A 21,826-nucleotide genomic window follows, 5' to 3' on the forward strand; every position below is an offset into this window, starting at 1 on the left:
TTAATGACTGAATATCTTCAAGGTTTTTATAAAACCCTACCATACAATACAGGAAAAGGCCCCTTTATTTCTTAAAACAATCAGTTATATATATATATATATATATATATATATATAATTCAAAGCCATACGGTTCCTAATTTTAAAATAATTGGATGTGGAGAGCCCTTTATATATTTGCACAGTTTTAAAGGCCTACCACAATGAGAAACAGTTTCAAGTCTGCTCCCTATTTAGTTTAAACAAACATAAACAAGTACCTCTTCACACAATGCACAGCCAACCAGTGGAACTCATTGCCAGGGGATGTTGTGAAGGCCAAAAGTACAACTGGGTTCAAAAAAGAATCAGATAAGTTCATGGAGGCTAGGTCCATCAATAGGAATTAGCTAAGATGAGTCAGGATGCAACCTCATTCTCCGGGTGTCCCTAAACTTCTGATTGCAATATCTGCACAAGAGATGGATCACTCAAGAAAACTTCCCTATTCTCTCAATTCCTTCTGAAGTACTGTCCACTGTTAGGGCTAAATGGAACATTGGTCTGACCCAGCACAGTCATTTTTATGCCATATTCTAAACTATACTAATAATACAGGTTTATGTTTCTGACTTGTGCTCTTCCCAGTTACCAGTGCAAGTTTTTCAAATGATTAATATAGTCCTTAACCACCCACCTCTTCCTTTCACTTTATTGTGTAATAACGTGCATGAAATTTATTGTGCTTCAATCACTCTCATGGCAACTATCTGATGTAACAATTAGAGAATTATTTCACTGAAGAATCAAGCAGAAACAGTTGAGCTGTGATGAAGACAACTCTAATTCAAATATTTATCTTATAAAACAGAAAAGGGAACACTGAAAGTTACAGACAAAATAGATTACTTTTATATAAATGATATTGTTTTCATGGTTGCTCAAGTATGAAAGTGCCTTTTAAAAGTGTAATTTTAAAGTATAACCTTGAATTGGGAAAGAATGGATAACTCAGCATGTTTTCACTTTTCCGAGGATTCAGAGTTTAAAGAGTTTAGAAAACTTGACAGTACTGGCCCCATTTTTCAGGGGACTCTCTCCACAAAAAACTGAATGTTACATAAAAAAATATTTGGGGCAAAAATCACTCTGAATATATCTTAGCAAAACTAAATGGGAAAATATTCAGACTTTGTCATCTAAAGTTAGATATCTAGTCCCAATCTAGCTATTTTAACGTCAATGGGATCCTTTCTATTTATTTCAATGTATGTTAGACTGAGTACATAAACTACAAATTTGGGCATAAAAATAAGTTCATGGCAAGCCACATAGCTAACCTGTTCCCAATCCATATAGGAACAAACTTTTTATTTTAATGTCTCCTCTTCTCCAGTATTCCAAAAAGATTATATAAATGACATCTTAAAATAAAGATATAGCAAGACTGAAGCCAGACATTCTGTTGTCTTTGTGGTGTCGAAGGTTCCTGACACTGACGTTTTTAGCTTTTAGGAAATGATACACTCAACTAAAAATATTGCAAGACATCTTGAAAAGCAATGGCATAATACATAGATTATTAGAGTTTAAGACCAGAAGGGATCATTAGATCATGTAGTCTGACCTCCTCTATATCACAGAGCATTACATTTCACCCAGTTTTCCATGTACTGAGATCAATAACTTGTGTCTCACTGAAGCATAACTCGTGTTTGGCTAATGCGTGTCTTCCAGAAAGGCATCCAGTCTTGATATGAAGACATACAGCGATAGAGAATCTACCACTTCTCCTTATTGTTTGTAACAATGGTTAATAATCTTCACTGTTAAAAAGGTGCGCCTAATTTCTAATTTGTCTGTCTTCAGCTTCCAAGCACTGGTACTTCTTATGCCTTTCTCCCTTAGATGAAAGAGTTTGTTAGTAACCAATATTTTCTCCACAGGAAGGTACTTACACATTGTTATCAATCATTGTTCAATCTTTCTTTCATAAACTAAACAGATTAAGCTCTCTCTTTAAATCTGTCACCGTAAGACATTTTTTCCAACCCTCAAATAATTTTAAATAGCTTTTTTTACATCCTCTCCAATTTTTCAACATCCTTTAAAAATGTTCACACCAGAACTACGTGCAGCATTTTAGTATCAATCCAGAGTACAGAGGTAAAATCATCTTCCTACTCTTTCCCACTACCCTGTTTATAGATCCAAGGATCACATTTGCTCCTTTTTTGGCATAGCATCAGGGCCTACGTTCAGTTACTTGTCCACTATTACCCTTATTTTTCCAGAGTTGCTGTTTTCCAGTATACAGGGCTCCATTCCTGCATTTCAAGTTCCTAGATGTATTCACTGATTAAAAGTAATGTCAACAGATTACCCAGTGGTATCTCACACCCTTCCAAAACATTGAGTTCAGCAAAACTCAAACCTTTGAAAACCAGGAAATGTAGAATTAAGGTGCACACCAACACAACCTTAACTCTGTCCCTCTAGAGATATTAAAAACCACGGAGAATTATCTGCATGCACTCCATCTGCATTCATTGTGTTAGATGTACTATTGAATGGGTCGGGGATTAGCTGAGACTGTTTGGCATAACTGTGACTGTGATATAAGGTGATATGAGGGGCCCCAGCTCCTAGGGAAGGAGATAGACTCTCTCTGCCCCCACCACATGTGTGATCAAAGTAAAGAGGTGGATGTGTACCTTGAGATATCCAGTATACTTCATATTACCTAGTAAGTAACATCATAGTGATGTACATGGTCATCTTGCCATGGGGATTGTCAGCACTGAAGTGGGACATGAGTGGCCTGTGGGTTTAATGATGAGTAAGGAAAAATACAATGTTACATGGCAAACTCTGCTTTAGGGTGAAGGCGTTGTAAAATTTAGGGTGTGAGGTTGTTTCTGTCGGAAAAAAATATGATTATATAATTAAAGATGTTCATAATGCAAATGCACAAAGGAACCAATTTAAGGTTCCACGGGCAACCTTAATTCTGGCATTTCCTAAACTTGCGAGTACTTGACTTTGAAACTGTAATGTTCTTCTAATGCAGCTTTTTGTGTGTATGTAATATATACCACTAACGTTTCAGGCATAGTGCCATATGCCCCAATGTGGTGCAGTCACTTTGTACTGCACTAGCAGCGTAAATTGACCCTAAACCCAACATAATTAGCCCAGAGAGGATCTCTCAAGTGCAAGATTGATTCACTAGTGAGCCTCCTTTTCTCTGATGCTGGCATAAAAGAAAAGAGGGCAAAGCCAGAGGAAAAGGACATGGCCAAGATCTCCCTACTCCATTCTGATTCCCCTGTGTTTTTGGCCCATTGGTTTGCAGCAGAAGTAAGCTGGAACCCTGCACTAGGGAACTGACTCTGAACATGATACTCAATAAGGGGAAATACAAAGGTGAGGAGAATATTTGTGGAAGAAACTTCAACACACCAATTTAAAATATTTTTTAAGTACAAGTACTATTTAGAAGACACATAACCAATGAACTAAAATAGTGCAAAATTAACAGTTTTGAACCTAAAGAAGTTCAGAAGCTTGGTTCCAGTTAAAATAAGCCAAAATAATTTCAGATGTTCATCCAAAACACATTTTAGGTCTTTTCACTCCTCAGGGTCTCAAACTTCTGTTTTTCTTTTGACAATAAGATCCTTCCAACTACTGCTGCAACAACTGCCTTAAACTGATTGACTCCCTTTGTTCCCCACTGAATTCAATGACTACACTCAAGTTTCAGGCTTATGTCCCCTCAGCCCTGCACAGTGTGTATCTAGTCACTATTTTTCCTCCACCTAATATATTAAATTTCTCTTGTATCTTTTTGCATCAACAGTTGTAATGCCTAAATCTATGGCATGCAATGTATTCTGGATCAGCTCCAGGGCCGGCTCCAGGCACCAGCTTAACAAGCAGGTGCTTGGGGCGGCCAAGGGAGAGGGGCGGCACCTGCAGCAATTCGGGGGTGGCAGGTCCCTCACTCCCTCTAGGAGAGAAGGACCTGCCGCTGAACTGCCGCCGCCGATTGCGGCTTTTTTTTTTTTTTTTTTTGCTTGGGGTGGCAGAAATGCTGGAGCCGGCCCTGATCAGCTCTAACTTCAAGGAACACACAGAGTATATACAATAAGAAAATGGTTAGCATAGGTGTGAATGCAAAACCTGATGAAATGCTGCAATGGTTTTTTAATAGCATATGGGCAAAAGTAGACCGACTTGTTGCAGAGAGGAAGGGTATGCTAATTACCTAAACCACACCAAAAATCTTGGGCTTGGGACTAAGTCTAATGATCAGTTTTTGTTTGATTTAAATATTCTCTATTACCCAATTCTTAGAAAAAAATATAAAAACAACTGGAGTGGTAGGAAAGAGTTTCAAATAAGGGGTAGTCAGGTGTCAGGATGAAATTGTAACAAAATGCCCTCAACACAGGACCTCACACTTCAAGTTCTTCAATTATTCCTTGGTACCTTATTGATTTTAGCAGTTACAAGCAACATTCTTAGGTCCATCTTTTCTGTATTGTGTATAGCAAGAATGCAAGTTAGAAAATTTAGAACTTTGTCAAGCATATCATATTATTCCACAATGTTCAGGCAAAGTTTAGCTTTCTAAATGATGTGTGTTCTATTAAAAAAAAAATCCTAATAGTTTCTCACAGGTAGGTTAAGACAGCTATAAGATGAATTTTAAACATTTATTCCTATAATTTAAATATTTTTTTCTAGATAATAATAATGCATAAATTACCATAATGGCAGACTGTGAACCCATTATGTGTATTGGTGAGCACTTACTCCCACTAATATCAGTGGTTCTATTTGCAGGAGTAAGTGCCCACCACTGTGAATAAAAAGTTCAAAGTCTGGTAGTAATTTCTTCCAGAACTACAAACAATTATACTGATGATTCGCTATTACTGCATTCATGCAAACTGAATTACATTCATTGTAATTCTGTCCTCCAGAACACAGTTTTTAACTTGTTCTTTCATTTTTCATAAGTAGGTGTAATACTTCACTGAGGAAGATAAACAGGGCAGATAATTCAATGATTATTATGTGTCTAGTGATCCTGATAACGTATTTGTTTAAAATGTACTAGGATCATTGTCAAAACTGAAAACAGCCAATATTTAATGTAACCAATGACAAGGCCTGTCCACAAGCTGACTTTTATGAATATACATCAAGGTTTTCATACTAGCAGACAACACTTCAACTGTTTTTAGAAAACCAAAATGGAAAGTATTTGACATACATCTGAGCTAAATTTCATATTGACAAAACAAAAGAAAGTTCAAACCAGAAAGTGATACTCAAATTAAAGGAATTTTCATTTAATTCCTCCCCTCCACCAAACTAGCAACAAAGTGACATTTGAAAATTGTAACCTCCACCAAGTTTTTTCTTGTTATCCATTCCACAACTCAACGCAGATGTTTCTTGGGACATCAGAAAAGTAGAAAACACAGTACATACCCCAAAAATTGGATTAAACATATATGTGATCAGACAATTACGTTTAGGTTACCTTGTGGTTGACGACTTGGATGGTATATTTGAAGGTCAAAAGGCTGTGCACTGGTTTTCTGTATCACACTAACATTTTGCCCAGTCCATTTATTGGCTTTTGACAATGTATTGGTCCTCCAGTCAGTCCAATACACTTCACTTCCATACAAAGAGACAGCAAAGGGGTGAGAAAGATATTCATGACCTCGTATGATCTCTATCATGCCAGTTCCATCATATAATGCAGAATAAATTGCATCAGACCTACAAGATAAACCCAAATAAAAAAATAATTTGTAAAAATTAGGACATCTCCAGGGCTAACTTGATAGTACTATAGGCCTGAAAATTTTGCTTCAGTGAATATTCTCAGAATGTATTTATGACCTTGCCACTACAAACAGCAATGCCAGAAGTTTATTGATAAAGCACGTAAGAACAATCATCACCTTAGAGTGGCTCTAGCACAATTTATCTAGAATTTCTTGTTTAAAAGACATATGGGTTACTCTTTTGCTTGTATTCTCTCAATTTAAATGTTAGACTTCTATCCATTCAGTTGAAATAAAAACAAAGTAATTTCCATTCACCTGAATTCAAAGGAAAAATCTTTACCAACAACTGGGTCTTTGACATGTACATAGTTCCCAAGTGCTAATGACACTATTTGCATGAGAAAGGTAAGTAGGATTTGGGTCATTACATACATTTTGAAAAAGTTCAATATTTGTTCATAGAAACATAAAATGTATATTAAGGATCTGAACTCTGATTGACTTCAATGAATTGAAACATAAAACAGCAAATACATAATGTGTTTAATTAAATGGGGAGAAAGTAGCATATTTGCTTGCAATCCAGATTAGGCATTACATAAAACAACAAATAGTAGTAAACTGATAATAAATATTTTATTGTTGTTTTTACCTAGCATCTGTCCATACTATTCTTTTTTCAAAGTGATCAACAGTAAGACCATTAGGCCAGGCTCCGGTATCCATGTCTTTATAGATGATTTTTCTTCCTGCCCCACTCATGGAAGCAGACTCAATGCGAGGAAAATTAGCATCCCAGTCTGTCCAAAACAGAATTCTGTAGGGTAAGGGGGAGGAGAGGGAAAGTTATAATTTCAATGTCCAAATGAAACACAACGAAGTATGCACCAAAAATTTTTACAGGCTACTTAAAGAATGGGCAAAAAAGTCTCTAATATTTAAATATTTCAGAAGAAATTAAGGCACATAAGTAGTCTTGGGAATTATAACCCTTTTCATGCAGAGGTAGGCTGGAACAGTTCTTCTTTATCAAAAAGTTTTGCTATTTTCAAAACAGCTATGAAATCAAAAGCACAAGCATTTCAATTCCACATTTCATAGAATCATAGAAGTGTAGGGCTGGAAGGGACCTTGAGAAGTCATCAAGTCCACCCCCTGCACCGAGGCAGTACCAAATAAACCCAGACCATCTCTGACACATGTTTGTCTAACTTGTTTTTAAAAGCTTCCAATGATAGGGATTCCACAACCTCCCCTGGAAGCCTATTCCAGAGCTTAACTATCCTTATAATTGATATTTTTTCCTAATATCTAATCTAAATCTCCCTTGCAGAATACTAAGCCGATTATGTTTTGTCCTACCTTCAGTGGACATGGAGAATCACCGTCCCTTTTATAACAGCCCTTAACACATTGGAAGACTATCTGGTCACCCCTCAGTCTTCTTTTCTCAAGACTAAATATACACAGTTTCTTCACCCTTTCCTCCTAGGTCAGGTTTTCTAACCCTTTTATCATTTTTGTTGCTCTCTCTGGACTCTTCAATTTGTTCACATCCTTCCAGAATTGGACATAGTACTTCAACTGGGGCCTCACCAGTGCCACGCAGAAAAGTCAATTACCTCCTATGTCTTACATATAATACTTCTGTTAATACACCGCAGAATCATATTAGCCTTTTTGCAGCTGCATCACATTGACAACTCATATTCAGTTTGTGGTCTGCTATAATCCCCAGATCCTTTTCAGCAGTACTACCACCTAGATAGTTATTCCCCACTTTGTAGTTGTGCATTCAATTTTTTCTTCCTAAGGGAAGTACTTTGCACTTTTATTTATGGAATTACATCTTGTTGAATTCAAACCAATTCTTCAGTTTATCAAGATCATTTTGAATTTTAAACCTGTCCTCCAAAGTGCTTGCAACCCCTCCCAGATTGGTGTCATCTGAAAATTTTATAAGCATACTCTCTACTCCAGTGGTTTTCAACCTGTGGTCCGCAGATTCCTGGGGATCTGCAGACTATGTCTAAGACAGCTGATCCTGGAGACTCTCCCAGTCAATCGCAATCTCTGGCCACTAAAGCAGGCCCCCTGCCTGCAGCAGCCCCACGCCGCTCCCGGAAGTGACCAGCACATCCCCGCGGCCCTGGGGGGGGGGAGAGAGGGGGGCGGGGTCTCCACACACTGGAGACCAATGGGAGCTGCGGGGGTGGTGCCTGCAGAAAGGGACAGTACATGGAGCCATGTGCCTCCCCCAGGGGCCGCAGAGGTACGTTGGCCCCTTCCGGGAATAGTGTGGCCACGTGATGCACTACTGGCTGGCAGGGTGGGGGGTGGGGTGGCATGGCTTGTGATGGGGAGGAGGTGCCAATGTGCCTGAGTGGGGCCAAGCCCCGCTGCACCACCGACCGGAGCCACCCGAGGTAAGTGCCTCCCTCCCAGAGCCAGCACCTCATACCCCAGCCCTGAGCCTCCTCCCAGAGCCAGCACCCCAAACCCCATCCTGCACCCCAAGTCCCTGACTGGTCCTGAGCCCCCTCCCAGAGCCAGCACCCCATACCCCCTCCTGCACCCTAACCCCCTGCCTCAGTCCTGACCCCCCTCCCAGAGCCAGCACCCTCCTGCACCCCAACACTCTGCCCGAGCCTGGAGCTCCCTCCTGACACGCCAACTCTCTCCCAGAGCTTGCACCTCCTCAGCCCCTCTTGCACCACAATTCCCTGCCCCAGGATCAGCCTGGAGCCCCTTCCCACACTGCGAACCCCTCGGCCCCAGCCCAGAGCCCCCACACCTTCCCAAATCGCAAACCCCTGCCCCGGACCGGTGAAAAGTGAGTGAGGATGGGGGAGAGTGAGTCATGGAGAGTGGGGGGGGTCTTCAAATAAAAAATAGGTTGCAAATCACCGCTCTACTCCATTATCCAAGCTATTAATAAAACTATTGAATTTTACTGGACCCAGGACTGACCCCTGCGGAACCCCATGTGATGTCATCAGTTATTCGCTCTCCTTCCCTGCTAAGTAGAGGACCTACATTTTCCCTCATCTTTCTCTAGCACCTAATGTATTCTTATTGCCTTTAATATCCCTTGCCACATGTAACTCTTTTGTGCCTTAGACTTTCCGCTTTTGTCCCTACATGCTTGTGTTGTTCTTTTATACTCCTTCTTATCAATTTGACCACGTTTCCACTTTTTGTGGGATTCCTTTTTGATTTGTAGGTCATTAAAGAGCTCATGATGGAGCCATATTGGCCTCTTACTATTCTTCCTTTCATTCCTTTGCACTGGAATAGTTTGCAGTTGTGCCTTTAATATTGTCTCCTGAGTAACTGCCAGCTCTCTTGAATGCCTTTTACCCTTAGATTTTCTTCCCATGGGACCTTAACTACCAGTTCTCTGAGTTTGTTAAAGTTTGCTTTCTTGAAGTCCTTTACCCTTATTTTGCTGCTCTCACTACTTCCTTTCCTTAGACTCATGAAATCTATCATTTCATGATCACTGTTACCCAAATTGCCTTTCACCTCCAGATTTACTACCAAATCCTTCATGTGGGTCAGAATCAAGTCTAAAATGGCTGTGTCCCTGGATACTTCTTCCACTTTCTGGAACAAAATTTGTCTGTGATACAGACCAAGAACTTAGTGGAGATTTTGTGTTTTGCTGTATTACTTTTCCAACAGATGTCTGGGTAGTTAAAGTCCCCCATTACCACCAGGGCCTGTTTGGATATTTCTGTTATGTGTTTTAGAAATGCCTCATCCACATCCTCTTCCTATGCGGTGGTGTATAGTAGACCCCCACACTGACACCACCCCTATTTGTTATCCCTTTTATCTTTACCCAGAGACTCTCAGCTCATCTACCTCCCACCTCCTCCTGGACCTCAGAACATGCAACCCCCGCTCCCTTTTTTCCTGGCCTGTCCTTTCTGAACCAGCTATACCCTTCTATGCCAATATTCCAGTCATGAGACTCCTCCCACTAACTCTCTGTGATGCCAATTAAATCATAATTCGGCTTATGTACTAATACGCTTAGTTCTTCCTGTTTATTCCCCAAACTCCTTGCATTTGCATACAGACATCTAAGATGTTGAACAGATCCCCCCCCCACTGATTTCCTTCTTGTTGCTCCTTTGACTCTATTGTAATTTCCCCCCAAAATCTAACCCTCTGTTAAGGTCACCTTGTTTTATACTAGCCTGTGGGCTTTTGCCACCTGGCATTAATATTTCCCTTTCTCTAAAGTGTATTAATGTTAGCAACAGGTCATGTTGTCCCCTTATAATTAAAAACCCAGCAACAACTGTTGCTTCATCAGAGATCTAAACAATTCTGAGGAGAAAGAGTGGCCTTTGAAAGAATTAAAATCTGGGGGGAACGGTGGGGCAGGGGAGAAACACAGTATTAACGATATAGTAAAAAAAAATCATGGACTGAACAGAGACACTGGAGTTATGGCTCATTACACAATCTGTAACCCACTATCCCTTTCTTTTTATCCTATGACTGCAGAGGTGTTAATGGGCCACTCAACCTTGAATGGTCCCTTACAATATGTGCTAACTTCTTACTCCAAATAAAAAGAACAGGAGTACTTGTGGCACCTTAGAGACTAACAAATTTATTTCAGCGTAAGCTTTCGTGGGCTACAGCTCACTTCTTCAGATGCATAGAGTGAAACACACAGCTCCAAATAATCTGTTCCATCTTGCATTTTGTTGTGACACTCAGAGTACCTTTCCCACAACTGAAGAAGAGCTTTGTATGGCTCAAAAGTTTGTTACTCTCACCAACAGAAGTTGGTCCAATAAAATGTATTACTTCACACACTTTGTCTCTCTAATATCCTGGGACTGACACAGCTACAACTACACTGCTTACAGACATAGGCGCCGACTCCATGGGTGCTCCGGGGCTGGAGCACCCATGGGGAAAAATTGGTGGGTGCTCTGCACCCAGCGGCAGCCAAGCTCCCCACCCCAGCTCACCTCCGCCTCTGCTCCGCCTCTGCCTCCTCCCCTGAGCGTGCCGCATCCCTGCTTCTCCTCCCAGCGCTTTCCACCGCGAAACAGCTGTTTCGCAGTGTAACAAGCTGTGAGAGGGAGGGGGGAGAAGTCGGAATGCGGCGCACTCAGGGGAGGCAGGGAAGAGGCGTGGCTGGGGCGGGGATTTGGGGAAAGCGTCCAATAGGGGCAGGGAGGGGGCAGAGTTGGGGCGGGGACTTTGGGGAAGGGCTTGGAATGGGGGCGAGGCAGGGGTGAGAGGGCGCAGGGCAGGGGTGGAGTTGGGTTGGGGCCGGGGATGGGGGGAGTCGAGCACCCACTGGCGCCAGGAGAAGTTGGCGCCTATGCTTACAGACTGTCATTATGTGCAGTTAGGATGTGATCCTCAGCTACACTAGAGATCCATTTTATCATTGTGCTCCCCTGAAATGTATGGCTACTGGAGGCTAGTTTAACCCGTGATGTCACTTAGGGCATCCTCAGAGCAGTTTTTGACTCCCAATGTGTCTGTTATGTCACACAGGAATTGCTCTAGTCTCTCTTTGCCCAGTAGGTAGGGTATCCTATTCTGGGAGAATTGAGAGGGAATGGTGTAGAGCTGGCTACATTCCAAATTAGGGGAGTTTTAAGCAGTCTCATTGGAGGTCAGGATCTCACCCTTACATTGAAAAATCATTTAGATTATAAAGTTCTCCAGGGCATAGAACAGCTCATATATGTAAAGTGTTTTGCAGACACTTGATTTTATACATAAATAATGATAAAGGAAGTAGTAATAGAGAGGACTGAACAGGAGAAAGTTTAGACTATAGTCAGTGGTGCCTGGGGGCCATCCAGGCCATGGCACGACCACATTTTGGCTAGGCCAAATATGAGTGCTGCTACAACCGTGTGCATGAGGTTGCAATGCCACTCACTTGTGATGGATGCTTAGCCAGGCCAAATTTGAGTGAGTGGTATTGCGAGCTGGTTGGGGTTGCAACACCACTGAAGTTTGTGCCAGGCCCCGTCACCACTCACTCAAATTTGGAAGTGTGTAAGGGCTCATGGGCTAGTGGGTCAGACTCCTGTAGGGGGTCACCTCAGAGGGGAAGAAGAGCGTCGGGGAGAGGGGGGAAATCTATGCCCCCACAATTTAAATGGTATTCTGCAGCCCCTGGTTTAGACGACATAACAATGAGCATTTTTCAAAAAGAAAAACACACAGAGTGTTTGATAGTTCCAGCCCTTAGAACACAAATTCTGAAATGGCTTTTTCATGTAGTACCTGTGCACAATGACACACACCCTTTAAATAACTGTAATTATTACTTAATGGTTTACCTATATACATTCTGAAATCATTCTAAAATTTAACTCAATTGAAAAGGGAAAAAATAATACACACTTTAATCAGAAGACACCTCAGTAAATCAGTTTCTGCAGGTAAAAGAAACTGTATACACTTAGTTAACTAATCTGTACTATAAAAGTAGCAAAGAAATTCACAGATGGGCTGTTTGCCTTGCACAAAATTAAATTCTACTAAGGGTACATCTTCACTACCCGCCGGATCGGGGATCTGTCGGGGATCGATTTATCACGTCTCGTCTAGACGCGATAAATTGATCCTCGAACGCTCTCCCCGTCGACTCCGGAACTCCACCAGAGCGAGAGGCAGAAGCGGAGTCGACGGGGGAGCCGCAGCCATCGATCCCGGGCCATGAGGACGGGAGATAAGTCGATCTAAGATATGTCGACTTCAGCTAAGCTATTCTCGTAGCTGAAGTTGCGTATCTTAGATCGATTCACACACCCCCCCGCCAAGTGTAGACCAGCCCTAAGATTGAGATTATGGCCTAGTTAGTGAGGCAAAAATCATCCCTAAAGACTGCCTCAAAAATCTCTCTGAAGGACCTTATTTTTTCCAAACATAATAATTGAAAGTACCTTTTATATAAAATCAATATAATGGGCCAAATACTCCCCAATTCACAAGTTATGGAACTCCATTTGTAATGGTGGGATTGCACAAGGTGTAACTCAAGAGGAAAATTTGACTCAAGTTCCACAATTCAAAGTTCCAAAGCTAGGCCTCAATTCTCTTTAACTTTATGCATGTTAGCAATACCATTACCATCAATGGCTTGTGTTGTTCAGAAGGACAGAATATATTAGCACAATACTTTCTTCTGACTTTATCAATCTATCAATCAACTTACTCATATAAGCAACTCTAATGATTTTTATAAAGTAATTAAATGCATAAAGCCTGCTCATTTGAGTAAGTCTTGAAGGATCAGGACTTCAGTATGATAAACAGAGTCACATATTAGAAAAATATTTATTCTCAAAACAATAAAAAACAAAACACTAAAACAAAAGTTTGTACATACTGTTAGCAAGGCCTTTTGTGTTGCAGTAAATAAAGATTTGTTGTACGCTGACTCCCTATGCCACTCAAAATCTTATAATCTTTAAAGCAATTACTTTGTGTTATAAATATGTCTTCCGAGGAATTCATTACACTTTCCCCCTTAATATTTTATAGCAAGACAACATTCACTTCATGAGAAACACCCACTTTGAGCTCAGACAGGTCAATTATCAACAAACTGAGAATCCATTGTATAGACATGGAAATGATATACCAAAGCTGCTTGTAAGAAGCCATAACCGCACATTGAGTCAAGGGTATCTACATTCATTGGGCTCTAGTGGATCTATAATCAAGCAAATGAGCTACAGACCATTAAAGTATAGATATTATTATTCTAAAAAAGCCACTACTGTCTATTCTGTGTACATAATCAGATGCAAATTACTTCCACTGTCTCAAAAATAAGGTAATTGATTTATAGCCTAAAAATATCCAAATAGGTTCTAAAATGAAAGAACATTTTAAATAATATTTCGTACCAATGTGTATCACCAGCAACTTTATACATAATGTATATATACATATATAAAATGCATATTAGACATTTTTAAATAGATCATATATATGATCAGTTTAAAAAGTTCTAATATGCATAATTGTATAATTTCACATGGCATAAAGGTTTTATTACCATGGGATTGGGATGGGTATATTACCAATGAATAGCAAAGTGACAAGTGAACTGTGCAGGTCATTTCAAACGAGTGCCAATACACTCTTTATAGTGCACCACTCTATCGAATACTCTGCGTAAGCCCTATGTTTAACAGAAAACTTATTCCAGAAATGTTGTGTTTGTATTTTTTGGATGCTGGAATTATGAGCAATTATTGGCTCTCTCTGATGTTACTGACTATGTAGGAGCTGAGCCTATCTGTAGCCCATTTGTAGCAGGAAGGGTTTGAAACTGTGGTGGCTTGTCCATGTTTCCATATGTTATTTTTTTTTATTGTGTGCATTTTCCCCCTTTTTGGTTTGCCTAGGCTCCCATGTCTAAATGCTTCCTTCTGGATAGCCCTTTCTTCTCTTCCTATATGGAGAGTGAAGCCATAATGGAATATCTGTAGCTGTACCAGATTGAGGAAATATTTTGGGGTTCCCTGGATTCTGTGCTCAGGAGTTGTCAAGTCCAATAGGTAATTTTTAAGATAACCTGCTTAAATCACTCACTGTAAACACTGATTGGCTATAAGAAGGGTATGCCATTTCACAGGTATTAAAAGCTTCTGCTTCCAACTACAGCCTTCTTGCGCCTGACCTTAAAGACATTTTGGATGTAATTTAAAGTAGCCTAGGGATGCTTTAAATTAAATAGGCTAGAAATGGGCCTGTAACATTTTTTTAAAAGTTCAGAATAATTCCACATGCCAATTCACCCAAGCTGTGTCCATTTAAAAAAGAATATGCACTCCCTCACCGAACTCACACACCTGCTTCTCTGATTGGCTTTGGTAAGAGCTATTTCTCTGATCTGGAGCCAGTTAAGAGTGCTTCTTTACACTGCTTTCTCAATACGTCTATTTAGTCACTTAAATACGAGGAATCTGAAAACATACACTGCTTTGTAAAGCTATTCAAGAAAATGCCTTACAATTATTATGCATTTCCCAGAGATTGTTAAATGTTTTAAATATGTATTTTATAAACTAATGCACTTAGTCAAAGTCAGATTTGGAACAAGCTGTGTTATTTGATAAGTGAAATTGCTTAGTAAAATGCTTAAGTAAAATTAACCAGTTCCAATTTTTGGAATTTCATCAGAGGTAAAAATTAAAGATTTCAGAAAGCTTTTAAAAGTTTACCATCTCAACAAAATCTAATACAAGATTTAAATATAAGTGGATAAAAACACTAATATTTTGATGTACAGTGTTAGTGGAGTTTAAGTTGAAGTCTTCCATATTGTGTGCACTTATTAAGGATTGAATCAAATCTAGACATTATGATCTAGATTTTAGGCCTGCACAATTGCCTGCATACATCTGTGAATGCACAATTGAAACCAGTGCATAAATACTAACTAGCTGTCAGAATGCTCAGATACTTGGGCCTCAAACATGGCACTGACACAAGCCCTGAAGAAGGTGGCAAGGCATATTTGCACAGCCTCAGGAACAGCCCAGGGGGGCAACTAACTCCCTCACAGTTTCCTCAATGCTGTGGGAAGGAAGTAAACTGTGCTGGATCTATACTCAGGCTACGTCTTCACTACAGGGGGGGGTCGATTTAAGATACGCAAATTCAGCTACGCGAATAGCGTAGCTGAATTCGACGTATCGCAGCCGACTTACCCCGCTGTATGGACGGTGGCAAAATCGACCTCTGCGGCTTCCTGTCGACGGCACTTACTCCCACCTTCGCTGGTGGATTAAGAGCGTCGATTCGGGGATCGATTGTCGTGTCCCAACGGGACGCGATTAATCGATCCCCGAGAGGTCGATTTCTACCCGCCGATTCAGGCGGGTAGTGTAGACCTAGCCTCAGTGCAGCTAAACCGGCTGATGCTTTGGAGAACCTTGGCTCTGCCCGATCCCTGCCTTCTTCCAGCCCTCCTACTATCCAGCTACGTGAGGAGGGGACACAGTAATTCTGCTGAGTCTGTTTTCCCTCCCACACTGCTACCTTGAACCCCCTTTATGCCCTTGTTAGCCAGTTTTGCTCTTGATTTGCATGTACATATGGTAAGTTAAGTATAAGCCCACATGTGCACTCTTCTTTGAAAAACATCCTTTTTTAAAAAATACAGCTTTTCAATATCTTTTTCAAAATGTTTAAAGTTAGAAATTAACCATAAAATAGATCAGGAGGAAGGACTCAAAATCAAATGATCAAAAGACCTAAGAATGCTTTTCTTCTGGTTGGATTCTCATCTTAAGGAATGTAAAGCTGTTTTCTGTATATCCAACTTTTTTGGATGATGCTTACTTGGCTATATTTGCAGCTCACCAGATATTTGGATAGTTACAGTCTCCCTTGAGCATATTCTGTGACTGAAAACATCTAGAGATTTGGTTCAAGAATTTTTATAAGGATTGTCACAGTCGTATGCTTACAAAGAAGAATTAGAACTAAATATTTATCAGCAATACAAACAAATCTTTGATTTGAATCATCTATCATTTTGTTATTCAAAAGTTCTTTAGAATAGATGAGGCAGATAATGCTTTGTGTGTTCAAAGGTTCTATTTTTTCCGCTCTTACCAGAAGGAAATATGTACACAGTTGCTTTTCGAGAAAATATTATTGTTTACAAATTCTTTCTAACTTACCCTACCTTATACCCATTTCTGAATTTATCATCAGTTGAAAAAGGCTGTTATGTATATAAAGACAGTGGCCTTGTCTTTGTGGCCAGTTGACTTTTAGACATTACATCTTGGCTTCCAAAAATATTTTAATAAATCAAACTCTGTCCAGTATTGATCTAACAGTGTTCTGTGTCTGGATCATTATTTTTCATTTATCTCAATAAAATGGTCTAACTCAAAGAATGTTTAAAATCTTTTATGTAGTAAACAAACATATTTCCAGACATGAGTCTTGTGTCATTCAACAGCTGGCTGAAAACTGACTTACGGATTCCAGGTATGGCACTTCATTTTCCTCTCACTTTCACCAGTTTTACACTGATTTAACTTCACTTATGCCAACTAAATTATTCCCTGTTTGCAGCTGCATTCAAGGACAATCAGGACGAGAGACTCCACTAAGCTAAATTCTTAGTTGATGTCACATGTATTTATGAATTTCATTTAAACTTTAATAGAGCAAACCAACAAAAAAATTGAGAAATATAAAGACATTTGTTTAATATTACCCTTACTTGACTTGGCTGTAGTGTACTAAAACATTAGACCATTTTTTCCATAGTATCAGGACAGATACACTATTGTTAAAAAAAAAAAAAAGACCTACAAATCACATATAGTATTATGTGGAATAGAAGAATATACTGTTTCTTTAACATATGATTTTAGGACTATCTTCAATTAAATATGCATCCAAACAGCCATCAGAAATGCAATTAATTCTGTATGCTATTGGGTAAAATAAATGAATTAACCAGTTTAACTAGTAAATATTTTGCTTTTGATTATTATTAAATAATAATGCTTGGAACTCATATAGTACTCTTCATCTGCAGATCTACAAGCTATTTACAAAGGCTGGTAAACATTATTATCCCTATTTTAGAGATGGAGAAACAAACAGAGAGGTTAAATTACTTGCCCACAGTCACACAGTGAGTCAATAAAAAAGCCAAGCCTAGACTGACTCGTACATCTCCTGATGCCCTGGTTCACTGGACCAAAAAATGTAGTTCTTCAAGCATTGTTAAAGGTAAGTTAAATGTAAGAGCTCACTTCAAATAAACCAGCAAACATTCATACATTTCAAGCTTATTCCTCAAAGTGTTTTTATAAGCAATCATGAAAAATGAACTATTGTATATTTACCCATATCTAGGGTCTAAGGCAATAGCCCTGGGATGCTCCATAGCGCCTGCTATTAATGTTGTTCTCAAAGTGCCATCTAATTTTGCTACTTCAATTTGATCCAAATTGCTGTCTATCCAGTATATGTTTCCTGCAATCCAATCTACTGTAAGACCCTCGGGAGTGGCCAGGCCATGTTGCACTACGACTTCAATGGCACTCACACCTAACAAAGATCAAAAGGTTGCAAACATATAAAAGAGTTAGAACAGAGATACAACACTTAAAATGTGATAAATGCCTGATCACACTGCCAGCTAAACAAAAATAATTAAAATATGCAAAACTGTATATCATTTTTCTGATGCTATAGTTAAGACTGTCTCCACTTAATGAGTCTTAATGCATATTTTTCAGTGAGAGACCACATAATAGCTAATCTGACATTATGATATTTATCTTCATTAGTTATTTTTCTTTTTTCACAAGTAGTGAGAGAGTATATGTTCATGTACAAAATACATTTTTGGTCATTACAGGAATAAGAAATGAAGGGAAATTTAATAACCTTTAAATAATGTGTGATTTTGTTTGCTAGGTCTTCAATGAAAAAACGCATAGGTGCACATCAACCTAGAAAACATTTTTATGTAAGTATTTCTATATACACTGTGAGATTATGTTGTGCTATAGGCCAGGACCACATACAGTGTGGTTGGGTCACCATGTTAAAGGCCTCATATTTCTCCATTTGTTAAGGCGGGGGAGGGGGGGGAAGGGGAAGCTATAATATTGTGCACCAGAATCTAAAGTATCAGATTAAAAATTAAGTCTCTAGACTTTACAGTTCCAAAGATAATATTCAAGTTGTAAGCCGAGCATAACCAAACCAGTGACTCCTGCCTGAGTTTGGATATAACCTAAAACAATCGCTCTGAGAGGAGTAATAATAATAGCTTGGCCAGAATCTGACAAGTTTGATGTTCTATGGCTGCATTATTTTGGCTGGAACTCTCTTTTTAAGGACCTACTAAAATAAGTCAAAAGTTAAATTCATACCTCCAGTTTCAGAAAGCTTGCCTCGGTAAATTTTATCTTCCACCACATCCGTCCAGTACAGTAAGTTCTGATTGAAATGAAAATCAAGTGCTATTGTGTTTCTTAAACCAGGAACTAAGAGACTGTAGTCTCGCTTGTGAAGATCAATCTTTCTGATCTCGTGACGAATGGAAAAAATGATGAAAGCTTCAAATGGATCTGGAAGTACAATGGATTGTACATTAAAAAATATAATAAAGAGTAGAATTGTAGTAGACTTACTGATATGAGGCACACACATCTGAACAAGAACGGCAGAGTACTTTATTAGAGGAACAGTTTGATTAAAATAATAGAACTTGTAAGTCTTACTAGCTCATTCATTTTCTAACAAAGAGAAAATCATGCAAATATATATATATTGCAGTCCAATCTAGACTTCTGCTCACCTGCCTCAACTAAAGGTATTGAATGGATATTAACAACAAGGATATCTGACTCAGTCAGTCAGTGGTCCACAGGTACAGCACAAAGAATGTCTTCTGGATGAGAGCTAAGTGATGGAGTGTCTTTCCTCCCCTCCCCACTCCCGCCCTCCCTCCCTCCCTGGACTTCAAGGATTAAGGTCAGAAAAAAAGTTTAAGCTATCAAAACTAAAATAAGAACTGGGGTGAAGTTTTTATTTTCTTAAATGCTTCAGAGAAAATAAGTCTGTTCAAAATTATCTAGTATTGCTCTAATTAACAATTAGTTGAAAACCATGTACTGCAACATATATAATACACAAAACATTATTTTGTGTGAGTTAAACTGCATAAACAACTTATCTAACACAAAACCACAAAAACAAGGAAATGTAAAATTAAGGCATGTAACAGCACACAAGTTCTTCGAATTCACCACCACCATCACAAACAGACCAGACTTTCCCTCCATTAACTATTCTGAACTGTTCTTGAAAACTCATACTCACTTGTGTTTTTGGAAAGGGTGCTAGAACCTGGCTTCTCTATTGAGACAGAATTGAGGATATTGTGCATTGTCTGGTGCATGGCATTTGTTCTAGTAGTGAAATGTACATCTCTGGGTGGATGAGTAAAAGGAATGTAATGTTAGGTGCCTTCACTTTTTATGTCCTTGTAACTGTGGATTTGTGTTAAGTATGTTATGTACGTACACAGCAATGACTACTTTCACAAAGAATAAGATCGCTGTCAAAGTGACCAGCCGGGTCTGGAGCAAAACAAGAAAATCTTAATGAAATTATCCAGCCAATTCAAGAGCTCTACTTTAAAGAACAGAGACTTTTGCAAATATTATTTTATTTTGGAAAACAGACATTGCTTTCTTGAAGATCTTCCTCTACGATGCAACAATAATGCTGCTGGACTAGTAAAATCTCTTTCCCTCTACCATACTAGGCCTCAGTTTGGGATGGTGTGAGTATTACAGGGGGAACACGACAACAGGCAGGGTTTCAGTGCCTCCTAAGGTGTTGAAAAGCAGAGTAAGTCAAAATGTTGCAAAAAAGGAACTTTTCACTTTCCTTTTTAAAAACTAAACTTTTTCATGGTCTCCATTAGCTAATAATTGCATATAAAGATTCAGTTGTGACTTGTAGTATATTAAATAATGATCTCCAACAGAATGGTTCCTTACATGAAAAGCACTATCTGCTTATGAGCAGACAGGCACTTTCACAAAGCTCCTGATACTTGTCAAAGTAGTGACTGATTTTGTAGATCCTGAACTGGCTGAACTATATGATGATGAACAAGCTCTTCAACATTAGTAGCTGTTGCATCACAAAGGTCAAAAGCTCCTAAGCTTGATGAACAATTTAATGAAGCTCCTGATCTTTGACAAATCAGCAGGTATGGTGTAGAGTACCCTATTCATCATAAAACTTGTCCTTCATTGGCTAACTGTGGCACAAAAAGATTGTGTTATGATAGCGAGAAAAATCATGCAAACTCCGAAGATGAAATTTTTGGCCCTTTTTAAAATCAACTAGAATTTAGGAACTAAAATTAACCAATTCTCTTCAACACTCCCTCCCCCCTCCCTCCCTCTCTCCCCCCTCCCCTCCCCCCACCCCCAGTCTCTTGGGGCAGAAAATACAGGTTTTACTCAACAGATTATCTTTTGAAACTTTGGGCCAGGTATATTGTGTTTTACGGGTTTAACTACTGTTTTAAGTGCAAAACAGAATGCAGCCTTAACCATGGCAACAACAGTTCTGCTATAGTAATACAAAGAACGTTTAAGAAATAGAGCTGGACAAAATAGCTTCTTTGCTCTATAAATAATTATATATTTGACAAAAAACATGCTTATAGGCAACATGGTTTATTATGTGTACACAATTACTCTTCAGCATATACAAGTTATAAATAAAGAAATGCAGGTGATGCACAAAAGAGAAATATCGTGCTATGTCATAGAACAGTTTATATGCAGGAGGATCCTAGATTGAAAAAAAATTAAATCTTTCTAATATCATCTGGTATGAGAAGTTGGACTACGCAAACCACCCATGGAAGAAAATAAAATGTGGGATAAATAGTAAATCATAATTTTCCTGAAATGTTTTTATTCTGGTATTTTGTTTTAGATGGGTCGTTAACTGAAATGTCAGTGTCACTGGATCTTAGGCTGATGTGCATTACCAGATTTATTTGTTACCTTATACACCTCTACCTCGATATAACGCGACCCGATAGAACACGAATTCGGATATAACGCAGTAAAGCAGCGCTCCAGGGGGGTGGGGCTGCGCACTTCAGTGGATCAAAGCAAGTTCAATATAACGCGGTTTCACCTATAACACGGTAAGATTTTTTGGCTCCCAAGGACAGCGTTATATCGAGGTAGAGGTGTACTGTGCCTTCTCGAACCGTACCTCCAAAGCAAATTGGTACCCCAGCTTCCTAAATATTGAAATTCAACATTTACATCTTCATTGATCGTCTCTTATTCAGAAGTCTTGAGTTACCTAAAAAAACCCATATCCCTGAATATTACAGTAAATAGATATTTTAACCAAGAATCAAGTTAGGATTAAATGATTTTTTCAGGGGAAAAATTGAAAGCATTAATATATGTGAAGCAGAGTTGCTGTAGTTTTTAAAG

The 21,826-nt window shown here is 39.2% G+C and overlaps 1 protein-coding gene across 1 annotated transcript in view; it reads right to left on the reverse strand.

Moving 5' to 3' along the window:
• LRP1B (LDL receptor related protein 1B) overlaps positions 1-21,826 on the reverse strand; it is a 1,070,902-nt gene that overhangs the window by 452,943 nt on the left and 596,133 nt on the right. Inside the window, exons 24-27 of the mRNA XM_065413676.1 lie at positions 18,716-18,913; positions 17,678-17,882; positions 6,445-6,609; positions 5,537-5,781 (exon numbers count right to left, since the gene is read on the reverse strand). Of these exons, the coding sequence (XP_065269748.1) occupies positions 5,537-5,781; positions 6,445-6,609; positions 17,678-17,882; positions 18,716-18,913 (813 nt within the window). The remainder of the gene's footprint in view (positions 1-5,536; positions 5,782-6,444; positions 6,610-17,677; positions 17,883-18,715; positions 18,914-21,826) is intronic.

This window comes from Emys orbicularis, chromosome 11, assembly GCF_028017835.1.
Source record: "Emys orbicularis isolate rEmyOrb1 chromosome 11, rEmyOrb1.hap1, whole genome shotgun sequence".
NCBI classification, from domain to species: domain Eukaryota; kingdom Metazoa; phylum Chordata; order Testudines; family Emydidae; genus Emys; species Emys orbicularis.